Here is a 12,403-nt window from a genome sequence, read left to right on the forward strand (position 1 = left end):
GACCATCTCTGCAGGAGTATTCTCCCTAGGAAAATAAACACAAGTGCCGCAGCAGCACTGCTTTAAAGCAAGCAGCGAAGTCTGACCAAGCGTTGGAAAAAAGGAAAGCTCGGATAAGAGCCATCAACTAAAAATTCAAGTTTGCTGCTTATACTAGGCAACATGCATGCCTTGAAGCATTGTGCATATGTGAGGCAGTCTGGGAGGATTCTCTACGGTTGCTTTGGGTGTGTGGTATACCCCAGAGCAGGATTTTTTTTTTTCCCCCTCCCTTTGGTATTTGCAACTTAATGTCATTTCACCTACAAGTATTTCAGTGCCAAGCCACTATGTGTTTTTGTAGCGCTTTTCATCAGTGAATATCTGAAAGCAGCACAGGCAGTGACCAGAGCGACCCAGCCTTGCTGTGGCTGGGGCTGTGCCGTGTGCGGCTGTGCCCGTGGCATGTGGGCATTACGGCACCACTGCGGCAGGCAGGCGAGAGCTCCTGGGCTGTTCCTGCACCCCCAGCTCCTTTTATAGGCAGGAAAACCGGGAAGCTTCTGGTATTTGGGGTATTTTAGAAGTGATTGAGTTGGGTGAACAGTTCGATAGCCTTGTCCTTCTCAGTGACTCTGCCGGAGTCGATTGCACGCTCACACTTTTCTTTATTCTTCTTGTCTCTTGTTAATGTGGGGCTGGAGCAGCGGAGCCGTGCTCAGGGGTGATGCTAGTGTTTCTTGTCATCTTTGTTGGGGGTTTTGCAAAGCCTCAGTAGCATGTCAATTATATATGATGGGTGGAAGCCTAATATTCTGTGATAATTAGAACGTAAGTCTAGTGTGAAATCGGATTAGAGTCCGGCATTACAGTCCGGGATTCCTTTTGTAGTCGGTTCAGAGGAAGTCATAAAGCTCTTTTAAAGATGACACGAGCTGATGTGTGCTAGAGGGCAGAGGCAGGGTGCGAGGCTGAGGTGGTGGTGGCCCTGCTCGCCCCTCTCCCGGGGCAGCATTTGTTCCCATGCGCAGAAACGGGCTGCGGTAAGCTGGGCTGCTGGAGCACTGGGCAGCGAAGTCCAAGAGTAACATCTCTGCCATAAAGTGCTTTTGGCTTGTTCGCTGAGCTGCAAAGAAGGGCCAGACTGTGCGCAGGAGAGTTTTCAAGAAATAATACCCCCTGCCTCCCAGTTAACTGCTCCCGAAAGTTTAGCTGTTTTTCCAGCCAGATGTATTTGAAGTATGTACTTGGTCAAGGCAATGAGAAGCAGGGTGGGAATGGCATGTTAGCCTGGAAGTCCAGAAACAACATTTTGAAAAGGTCTTGGAAAATTGTTTGGTGAAGGGAATTGCTTTTCAGGATAATGGAGCCCCTGAGTTTGCACTGCACGCTTACTCATTCGATGAAAACATGTTTTCCAATGCTTTGCAAAATAGTTACTTGATTTGGAAGAAACTCCATGTGCTTGGAGTCTGCTAAATGTGGCATTTCTGTAATGGCTTAAATCATAAGTTTGTAAGATTACCTTTCTGAGTACATTTCCTTAGATTTGCAGATGGTAACACTGTGTACCATTGCATTTCTATGTTTAACCTCACCACCTCCATTCCCCAGAGGTGTACTGTTATAACTAGCCAAGGAGCAAAATTCTTTTATCATTTCGGTCCATCGCTTCTCTCTACATAGAATGTAATTCTCTCTATATTACATCTAATATAAAATAGAGAGAAGGTTTTGCTGCAACAGGCCATGGAAAAGATCTGCTGCAAGTAAGTCCTTGAGAAGTTGCAGGTATGGTGTGCATATGCAGTAAATATTTCAAGTAGTTCTCTGCTACTGAAGCTCTTTTTGCCATGCAGCCCCTGATGTGATGATTGCAAACCCTGCCAAACGATTCAAGAAAAAGCATAACTTGAAAGGAAGCTGTGGCAGAGTTATATTTTGCTGTGCTCATATGGTGATAAATTACAAAAGCAGCAGTGTCTTTAGCAATCAACAGTAGATGAAGAGTTGCCTTGTATGGGCATTGTTTGAGTTTTAACTTGAGAAATAATTATTGCCGAATGTGTCCTTGACAATGAGCACACACAATGAGTGTTCTTTATATCATGTACGTAAACATTGGATATCTGCTTAAGTGGACCTAAACACTCGTATTTTTTGCTCCTTTTTCTTAGAGGAGTCCTCGCTGCCCGCAGGAAGAACTGGGAGCACTGTCCTCACCCTGAGCTCCAGGTTGCTGTGCGCTGGGCGGCGAAGCGTGCCTGTGCTCGTGTGGAGCGCTGGCAGCGGTTGCTTGCCAGGTTGTAAGGTTCTCATTCCCGTGTGCCAGGCGTCTCGCGCTGCCGCGCTCAGACGCATTTGTCTGGCAGCACCGTGCTTTGGTGTGCGTCCGAGGAGATGCAGGACGGTCTCGACGCTGTGGCCGCTCACTTCCAGGGTGGGAGGCGATGCAGCGTTGGGATGTCGTGCTGCTCTCCCTGCACGCTTGTGCATGGGAGTGACCCCTGTGCACGAGGGCCGCACGGAGGAAGGGAGCACAGAGCCCTGCTAGCTGATGTGAAGCCAAAGCTAGAAATGAGATTCTTTGCAAGCTATCAGTGCCTGTTGCTTTGCTCACGTGAAGGGTACAGAGGTGCTAAGGACCAACCCTGCAGGAAAGCAGGAGCTTCAATTGATTTCCCATTGGTATCTTCCACTGTGGCATAAGGAAGCTGTAATAAAAGCAGCCCACAGTCCTAAACTTTCGGGTTTTTACCACTGGGTAATGCAGTACATCCTCCCCTGCTTTAGCACTTAGTAGCAGGAGCTCCTCAGCTCCAGACAGAGCTAATTCTTGATCACAAGCCAAGACCACATAGTGCTGACATGACTGAGAAATATCTTCCATAATTAGATTGCTTGGTCATTCATTTTTGAATGACTGAGTTGCAGTTTGGAGCATAATTTCTTAATGCTCAACCAAATAGTAAATCAAGCTTGCACAGATCCTGTCAGTAGTGTTCTCCTTGCTTGGCTTTGCAGTGTGTACCAAAGAAGCACTGTGCAAATCTGATCAAAGAAAGACAACTTTGCTTTGTAATGTTAGCTCCTGATCTAGTACTCTGAAATATAAAACAATATAACATAATGGAAAAAGGCATCGTCAAATAGGCGGGATTCTAACTTCAGTTCAGTAGTGTAAATAGATACAAAACTGTTCCTTGTAATTATGAAATATGTTGGACTTTTTATGTTTTTTTTTAATCAATAAATAAATTGGAGTAGTTGTTAGAGATGGCTGCTGAGGGGATCCCAAGGCATCTGTGGACAACTTCAGAGTGTCTGTGAAATGTAACAAGGAAAAGAAACCCTGCTGTCAGTAGGCTTGAGTTTGCCAAGTAGGGTAGAGGTGTACCCCTCCAGCACAAAATAAAATAGGAGTGTGTAAATTGTAATCACCAAAGAAGGGAATCCTTAATGAAAACGGTACTGAAATAATGAAGTGCATTTCAGATAAGGTATTTCCAACATGGTCCCCCTCCATCAGAAATTTAGGAAGGGTTTCAAGAGTTTTGAAATTAAATTATTTTGACACGTCAAAACAAGCCGTGGCTGTAGCAGTAATTATCATATCCTTGCTATTAATGTGTTTTCCGTTGTGTCAAAGAGGCTTAGTTCTGTATTGGAATCGGAGCAGAGGGATGCGAAAAGAAATAGCGTGGCTTTGCCTGGGGAGGCAGGTTTGTTAGAGAGGTGTGTTCCCGATGGCTTTGCCTGATGCTGTTGAGTTGCCAGCTGGTGCGGGCTGCGGCGTTTACAACCCATGCTTGTAAATCACCGAGGCGGATTTGGTGGGCAGGATCTAAAAATCCTGGGTGCACCTCTTCCTCCGTGCTAAATGGCTGATGGAGCTGAGCACGGCCGTCGGTGGCGGAGGCAGTGCCGCGGGGCTCTGCGTGCCCAGGCTCAGCTTGGCGTTGTGACCGCCTCGCCTCCCCTCGCTTTAACACATCGTGCTTGCCACAGGAGGTGATCCTGGGAGGAAAAGGAGTGCGCAAAAGGGAAGGAAAAAAATGGCTGTAAGGAGACAATAAGTTTTTTCTTTGTTTTCTGAAGGCTGTCTAAGCGGGGCTGTTTCCTGTAACAGTCTTGGAGATTTCCATAATTCACAAGCAGTTGACAATCCTGCGCAATAAATTAGTTGTGGCAGAATTATCAGTTGGTCAAGGTCTCTCTGTAATACCAGAGAAAACAAACAAACCCTGTAGTGCCAAAGGAGAATAGGTTTAGGAGAAGAGGTTGTTAGGAGTGTATGTGTAAACAATATGTATAAGTTGTTGTTTTTTTTTTTTTAAGTACCATAAGTGTCTGAAAGGAGAGAGGCTAATGTTTTTAGGCAAGAAAGTCATGCAAAGTGAACTGGAGGTTGAATAGCTGGGCAGATCATGCAGCTGTGGGACCAGGTGCTTGCACTAGGCTGGCAGAGGAACAACTGCTTGTGTTGGTCTTGGGCCTTTGTTTTGCTCAGTACCAATATTGATCTCATTTCTCTACAAACACTTCTAATGCTTTAGAAGGTCAGGTAGTTACATGGTTCATAGCCTGTCGTGAAGAGGTTTTCTGGGCAGGGGGTTGCAGAGTCCCCTGCAGCTCTTGGGGTGAGTCTTGGTGAGCCTTGGCAGTGCTGGAGGTTGCTGCTGGCTTTTGGGGTGCGAGCAAGTAGGGTGTAGACTTCTCCTCTCCATCCCTTTCCATGGGCTGAAGGTTAGGGTTTGGCAGCAGGATGCGAAACTGGGGGGGATCGCACCAGCTTGCATGTAGTTGGTGTCTTCTAAAATACTGTCTGACTTGGAAGTGGGAGCTGCTCATCTTAACTGCTTGTTTTGGTCATTATCTTTCAAGGTAAAGGAAGAAAATTGTTTGAATTCTCCAAAACAAACACCCAGTTTCACCCAAGATGATGACAGAAAGCGGTAAAATTAAAAGTCGGAAATGTAAAGGCTTGTGATAAGTAGTTGCATAAAACAAATTTATTTTGATATCAGTGATAACTGTGATTCCGAGAGAATACTTCTCCAGTGATAACTGGAGGGCGGGGATGAAGAATAAATGGTCTATCTGTGCGAAAAGGACCATTGTGATTGATATTGTATTATGAATTAACTGAATGAATTGAAAGTAATTACCATACTCAGCAGAAACTTCATGGAAGATATCATAGTGTAGACAGGTCAAATTGCTGGTTCTTCAGATTATACTGTGCAAGATGAGTATCTGTTCATTCAGTTTATTAACTGAATAAATAAGAGGACACTTCTTAATGTTCTTGCAGGATGATAAGTCATGGTATTTATATGTGTTCCTATAAAGCTCTTTTGCAGAATTAAGTTCTGATGTGCCAGAGCCTAACAGGAGCATCTCAAGAAAAGATGATGTGGCTGTGGGGCCTTGCGAGCTGAACTTTTTGCGTTGAATTGGGAATTCTTCTAACTTGGGATGTTTTCTTCTCTGCTTTTCAGGTGACCACTTGAAAGTCTGCTCGCAAGCCTACACATGCTGCTCTCAAGAAATGGAAGAGAAGTACAGTCAACAGAGTAAACACGACTTCAGAAATGCCGTTGTAGAGCTTAGCAATCACTTACAAACAATGTTTAGTTCCCGATACAAGAAGTTTGATGGTAAGTGCAGAGACCTTGACCTTGATCTCCTTTGCATAAAATTACAAAAAAAATCCCATCCTGTTGTTCTGTATGCAGTTGTTCTCTGCCTCCCCCTTTGCTGGAGAAGTTCATGACTCATGGTGGTGAGGGTAGAGCACGGCTTGTTTTGCAATCCCATGTGAGAGTAATATTTGCTGATTATGGTTGTTTGTTTCCTAAAGAGAGATTTCTCTGATTATTCTTTCGAAAAACTGTTTTGCTGTTAGATTGCAGTTACTTTTGTTTGCATATCCTCACAGTGCATGTAATTGTAATGTGCACATCTCACAGCTCTGATCCACAGAAATGCTGATCTTCCTCGGTCTGTTATGAACCAACATGATTTGTATCCATCTCACTTAGCCTTTAGGGCTAAGTAAAACAGCAAGTAAATACAGAGATGTCTTTGCACAGAGGCTAAAGGTTCAACTGTGATGCAGGGTCAGAAGCAAAATGAACCAAGTCTCGGCCGAGTTCCCATTGCTCAAGTGACACCAGCTACTGACTGATAAGCAAATGTCTGGTCTCAGCATTGCCTTCAGATCAGTAATGCTGAGGCACAGGAGGGCTGCACTCTCCCCTTACCTTGATGGAAGAAACTCCTTCTGCAGGTAGCTGCCACACACCTGTGCCAGTGTCCTATATTCACTGTGCCCCAGCAGCCCCTTAACAGGGATGGAGTAGTAGGGTGTCAGGCTCCTGCCTGGGCTGTCTTTGTTGGCTGCAGCAATGAGCTGACACCTAGTTGTGGAAATATCTGATTAGTTAGGTGGGCTGGTTGTGCCCATACAGCTTCATTTCCATTTGGTAGTAGAGGGTGATTCCACTGCATAGTTCCTCTGGACTTGTTCTCCCTTGTTCAGTCACTAGAAAATCCATGTTGATCCAATACCCTGAAGTTTGTGTCTTGAACCTACCAGGGACCTCCTCTTTGCTGCTGCAGCAGGTAGCAGACCCTTTCTTTCAAAGGATGTTGGCACTTGGGTGAACAAAAAAGTCCCTGGGTGTGAAATTGCAGTGAGTCAAAGTGAAATTATGCAATCATCTTGATAGCATCTAAATCTACCAGCTAAATATTTCCCTCTTAACCTCTGTTGTCTCTACCTGCTGGTACACCAAAGGGGTGATAGAGAGAGAACCAAAGTGTCTAGACTTGCAAGCTTATTAAACGCAGAACAAGACACTTAATGAAATCCAGCCCATAGATAAGCCCTTTCAAAGAGGCCAGAGGAACAGCATCTGCTTCACCTTAAATGAATGACAAGGCTGCTTAAAATGCTGCATTGGAAACAAAGAGCATGCCCGGTTCACTGCATTAGCATCTCTGACGTGGTGCAGACGTATTGTTAGGTGTGTCTGCTTGTTTTTATGGTGAGAGATGGCTGCAGGGCTGCATGATGGCAGGGGGGTGTAAGGCTAAGCTGGATACCTCTCAAAGCATAATGCTTCAAAATGGGGGAGATTTTGGTAGGGAGCCCTGCAAAGCTGTTCTGTTTGTGCCATGTGGTTCTTCTGTCAGCACCTCTCAGCGTGCCTGCTGCTGGTCTCAACACTGTGGCTCCTCTGATCTTAACCCTGGAAGTCCTTGAAAGGCAAATTTGGAAGGGGATGCTGTGATCCTGTTCCTGGAAGCGAGATTTGCTATACCCAGCCTGTCCCTGAAGCATGTTTCTCTGCCCTTTATGAAACTAATGAAGGAGAACTAGCAACCTCCTCAGCTTGTCCCAAAGCCTAATGGCCCATCTTTGAGCATTTGATAATATCAGATCTAAATCTTCGTTTGCTGTAGACAAAGCTGATTTAGGAATTTTTTTTAATCTTACCTGGGGTGGAAGAAGAGATTAACTGATTGCTATCCTCCATCATTTACCTCTTGGAAGACTTTTAATCATGACTGCTTCCCTCCCACTGACCGTGTCACCTGGAGGCTGAATGCACTCAGTTCCCAGGAGCACTGTTGGTGGTGGCTGAGAAGCCTCCCTCGGAGGTTCTCAGGTTCTGTGCAAAAAAAATGGCAAGCTTTTGGAGTGCTGTGCTTAGACTGCTTTGGTGTTTTGGCGTGTTTGTTTTAAAAGAGCCTCCAATGGACTGATAGGCTGTTTGAGGTGGTTGTTTCCTCGGTACAGTCCCTATGCTTGGTCAACTGATCAGGTGTGTTCTGGTTTTTCCTTGCATGCTTGATTTCTCCTTGTCATATGTCCCTTGGGAGGGGCATTCCTTTTACTGCTTCTGGACCAATACTACGGTTTTCCAACACTTCTTTGAGTTTGGTCTGGCTTTTCTGCCCCTAGGATGTGGCAATCCTTTCCTTTATGGGCTCTGCAAGGATTCCTTTATCCAAGTGGTTAATGATAGCCTTGGGGGGAGTGGAGGCTGGGAGACTGCTGGGACACTGCTTTAAGATGTCCTTCCAGTTTGATGCCCCTAATGATTGTATTTTGGGTGTAACTTTGCATCTTGGTACACTCCAAACATTGTTTCAGTCAAAGTAAACTGGAAAGTTGAAGTAACTGGAAAGAGGAAGTTGAATGGGACATGAATCCAATTTGAGGTGCCTTGACAGTTACTTTGATGTAACGGGTCCAGCCTAGAGGAGAGGGAGATGATCAAGACCCATGTGTCTGTCCTGACCTCTGGGGATAAGATTTGAAAAGTACACGATCCCCTTCCAAAGCTCTTCCTTTGCATGGGCCCTTGCTTTGATTTTAGCATTTGGAGCTCTTTAGGGCTACGTCATTAGCAGTAGCCAAATCCATTCAAATGAAAGTAAAGCTGACAGAAAATCAGCCATGCATCTTCCTTTTTAACAAGAAATCATCTAGGCTGTGTGGCTAGACTGAACAGGCAAGGTGAGTTATTGTGGAGACCTAAATTCACTTGATTTCACTGGTCTCCCAGCAAGTGGAACAACCCCTCCTCTTGCAGGGCAATGTCAGGGGTGCTTTGGCGACAGCACTCGCAGCTCTCGTGTGGCAAGAAGCAGCTGGGACCCCCAGCTCTCTGGCAGTCTGTGGTGCGGGTTCCCTGGCTGCTAATCTCTTCGCCTTGACGCTCAGGTCTGAGAGGAGAGGCAAACCCGTGCTGCCTCCTCTATGTGCTTGACCTTTGCAGCAGTTGCCAACGTAAAAGGACAGTTGAAGTGGCAGCACGCCCTTTGGATGGAGGCTGTAACGCCTTGTGGCTGTTGGAGTGTTTGCATCAGCTGTTGCTCAAGCTCTGCGTGCTTTCCTAACGGTGGCCAGAATAGCTCTGATCCGACACCAAAGCCGTACACTTCAGCAGTGGATTATCTCCTCTTAATCAGGAGTATCGAACAAATTTCTGATTCTGTCCTCACATGGCTGACCAGAAGTCACTTCAGCTCCAAATACGTAATTGTACAGCATCAGATCCTTCTGTGCGTGTTTGGTTTGCAGACACTGGGAGAAGACCAAAGCTTTAGAGTCCAGTATCTTGCATATCCTGTCTAAATATTTTCTTGCAGTACAGTTCTGTGTGCTCCCAGGGTTCTCTCCTGTTGTAATTCAAATCGCTAGCCCAATCCCAGTCTAGCAGCAAAGTATATATTTTCAGCAGTAAGGGACATGCATTTTTAATAACATATATGCACGCACACATGTATATACTTTAGGTATTGTTGGATTCTCTGTTGGCAGATATTTTTAAAGTGAAGATATGCTGTTTTTTCCTGGCACATGTGGTCTCAGATGGATGTTTATAGACTTCACTGAGAAATGGATGGGTCGGATTCTCTGGCTGTATAAGCATCTCCCTGCAGGACGATGACAGTTGCAGGATGCGGGAGGGGTGGCCAGATGTGGTGCCTGTCCTGGGCTGCCATGAAGCTGTGCAGCTGTGACCATGTCTCCTGCCACAGAAGTAGCTACAGCAGGCAGGGCTTAAAAAAAAAACAAAAAAAGTGGGGGGGGGATGTTTAAAATCTCTTCTGCCTCGTCTCTTCTTTGCCAGTCAGTGTCCCAGTGCTTCCCTCTCCCAAGGTTTAATAATGTTAAAAGGATTAATGGTGACATTAAGACTGTGTAAATACTCAGTCCCTTTTATTAAACTTGAGCTTTCATCTCCATTGCCCTTTCAGGCTGAAGTTTTCCGTGCTGGGGGCTGTGCTAGGAGAGCGGTGGTTTGGGGAAGACGAGGTGAATGCCAGAACAGAAATTGCTCAGCTGTTTGGAGGAATTGGAGTAGGGGCAGGAAGCAGCAGATAACTCTTCTTCAGCATTTCCGCTATCCTGTTGCTACTGAGACAAAATGTTCTTTGGTTGCCTTTTTTTTTCCCCCCCTTCTTTAATTAAAGACACCCACTGAATCTCTCACAAGACGTAACTGTTGTGCCAGGCCTGTTCTAGGGAGAAGTGATGTTTTGTACGCTTATTGCGATTGAATAGTGAATGAGGGAAAGGCAAATTCCCCAAACCCCGTGAGCAGGGGGTCTGGTAGATGACTGCTGTGGTGGGTGAGTCTGTGAAGTGCTGGCTGTTTCGTTGTTGCCACCGCATTTAAGAAGCGGTTTCATTTAAACCAAGTCTCGTCCCTTTCTTCTGTGTGCTCTGGGTTTAGGAAAGGCAGGCAAGCTTTTGCTTCCCACGTTGTGTAGGAGCATTACGCGCCCATAAGGAGGCAAACGCACGGTGGGCTGGGCTGACAGTGGGTTTGGTGCTCACTGTGCCCAAGTGACAGGAGGGTTTGTACAGAACTGCTCAGCCCCAGCCGGCATCTGGGAAGCTATTAAATGTTGAGTGTCCCCTTTCTGCTCCGCTCTTCCCTGCTCCCCTCTGGCTTTTCCATTAACATCTAAGATAAAACAAATATGGAAGTGTAAAATGAAACCCCTGCGGGAAAATGAGTGGGAAGAAAGAGAATCTGGGCAGTGGTCCCCAAGGGGTGTGTGGGGCCATGGTGCACCCGGCGGGGGATAGGCAGAGGGGCTGGAGGGGCCCCTGTAATACAGCACGCCACAGGTTGGATCCTTTGGGGGTTATTTCTTTGGGGCTGGCTGTGGGTCAGTGCTTTTAGGTGTTCTGTAGGTTTTGAGAAAGGGGAGTAGGACATAGCCCCCCTGAAAAAGGTGGTTTCTGGTTGAGTCTGGAAAAACAAACAAACTCTAATCTAATTTCTTTATTTAGATATTGTTCGGATAACCCTTGGCTTCCCAGCTGCTGTCTCCAGGTCAGAGTTGGCTGGGAGGTATGCTGGGACCTCCGGGAGTTTAACTGCGTTCAACCCCAAATTCTCGATTCCCCACTTAGTCACTTGGAGGGTATAAAGAGTAGGCTGAATTAGTGGGTGTTTGGGGCTGACCCTCCTGTGGGCTGGATGCAACCTTGTCTGCTAACTCCGTGGTCCTGGTACGGAGCATAGGTGAGCTGGGGAGAGACCAGAGCAGCTCCTGCTGGTCCATCGCCTCCTCGCGGATGATGTGTCGTGTTAGCGTGGCTTTGCGCTGCGCGGTGGGTACAGCGTGTGTGCAGGCGGGGTGCTGGAGGAGAGCCGTCCTCTGTCCTGAGGGAAGAGGGGAGGCTTTCCCTTCGTGGTGGCCTTTCTTCACTGTCATCTGTCTCAGTGGTCTCCTTCCCGCTGTTCCAGAGGGCGCGGAGGCAAATGGTGAAAGACGAACCCCGCGGGTGTCCAGTTCCTATAGTTAGAATTTGGCAGACAATAATTTGGCAGACAATCAGGATGCTCCGCCTTACCAAAATAACTGCCCTTTTGGGACCTTAATGTCCTGTTAACTCTTTTATTGGAAGCTGCCTGCAAGAGCAGAGAACTGGGGCTTCACCCTGCTCACGTGCCAGGACCCCTCATGTTGCGGGACCCGCTGGCCTCATCCTGCCTCTGGTGCAGTCTCTGCAGAAGGCTGCTCCCAGGAGTCTCGGTGTAGCAGGACTTTCACAGAGGGAGACTGGAGATGTAGTGGGCCTTTAATGCTTCTCGTGCAAGAGCCATGTGGTTCTTGTGTTGTTGAATAAATCTGCTTGGTGGAGAGAGCTCTACCAGTGCAACCTTTCCTCTGGCAAACGCTCTGGTGATGACTGCGTCGTTAACATACAAATAACACAGCAGTGTTGTCTGTCTGCTGCCACGCACGTCTAGGCAAAGGCACAGCCTCGTTCTTGCCTCTCCAGAAAAGGCTGGCGGCAAACCTCACACGCCAACCGGGGCAGAGAATGGTGGGCAGACTCCTCGTGTTTTGCAGTAGAAGCAGTTGCCTCCTGTCGGGAGCCAGTCCTTCAGGCTTGGTTTTGGACCTGTGCTTGTCTGGGATAGGGGCGGAGTGACGTAGGAGAAACGGGGAGGGAGCAACCACCAACACAGTTTCTTTAAAATGTCCCACTTGAGGGCTTTTGTTTGCCCTTTCCCACTCACTCCAACAATAATGAAACAAACTGTCTGCTTTCTCTGCTCTCTGTACAGTGGAGGTTTGTTTATTCTTTCTTTCCTTGTAACTGGCTTCTCTCCATCTGGAGATCTTTAAAAAGGTACAAAACCACTGTGATTTTTCTTCTCCTTTATTGAGAAGGGCAATGCTCATCTAACGGTGAGGGGGACCAGACCTCTGTCTGGGGAGGCTCAGAAGGATGATGAGGTCAAAGCATCCCTGTGGGGAGGACATCTCAAGGGGGGAGGAGTCTCCTGCCCCGTGGAGGTGTGCAGAGGATGGGATTTTTCTGAGCGGAGAGTTCAGCAATGGGCAAAGCCACTTTCTGTGGGCTTAGAGGGATCAAACA

At 46.9% G+C, this 12,403-nt stretch overlaps 1 protein-coding gene across 2 annotated transcripts in view; it reads left to right on the top strand.

Moving 5' to 3' along the window:
• Positions 1-12,403, top strand: part of GPC4 (glypican 4) — a 69,735-nt gene that overhangs the window by 24,709 nt on the left and 32,623 nt on the right. For both annotated transcript variants that reach the window (XM_080553712.1, XM_080553713.1), the window contains exon 2: positions 5,481-5,639. In XM_080553712.1, coding sequence (XP_080409838.1) covers positions 5,481-5,639 — 159 coding nt within the window. The remainder of the gene's footprint in view (positions 1-5,480; positions 5,640-12,403) is intronic.

Source organism: Anser brachyrhynchus (assembly GCF_964034855.1).
Source record: "Anser brachyrhynchus genome assembly, chromosome: 13".
In the NCBI taxonomy this organism is placed as follows: Eukaryota; Metazoa; Chordata; class Aves; order Anseriformes; family Anatidae; genus Anser; species Anser brachyrhynchus.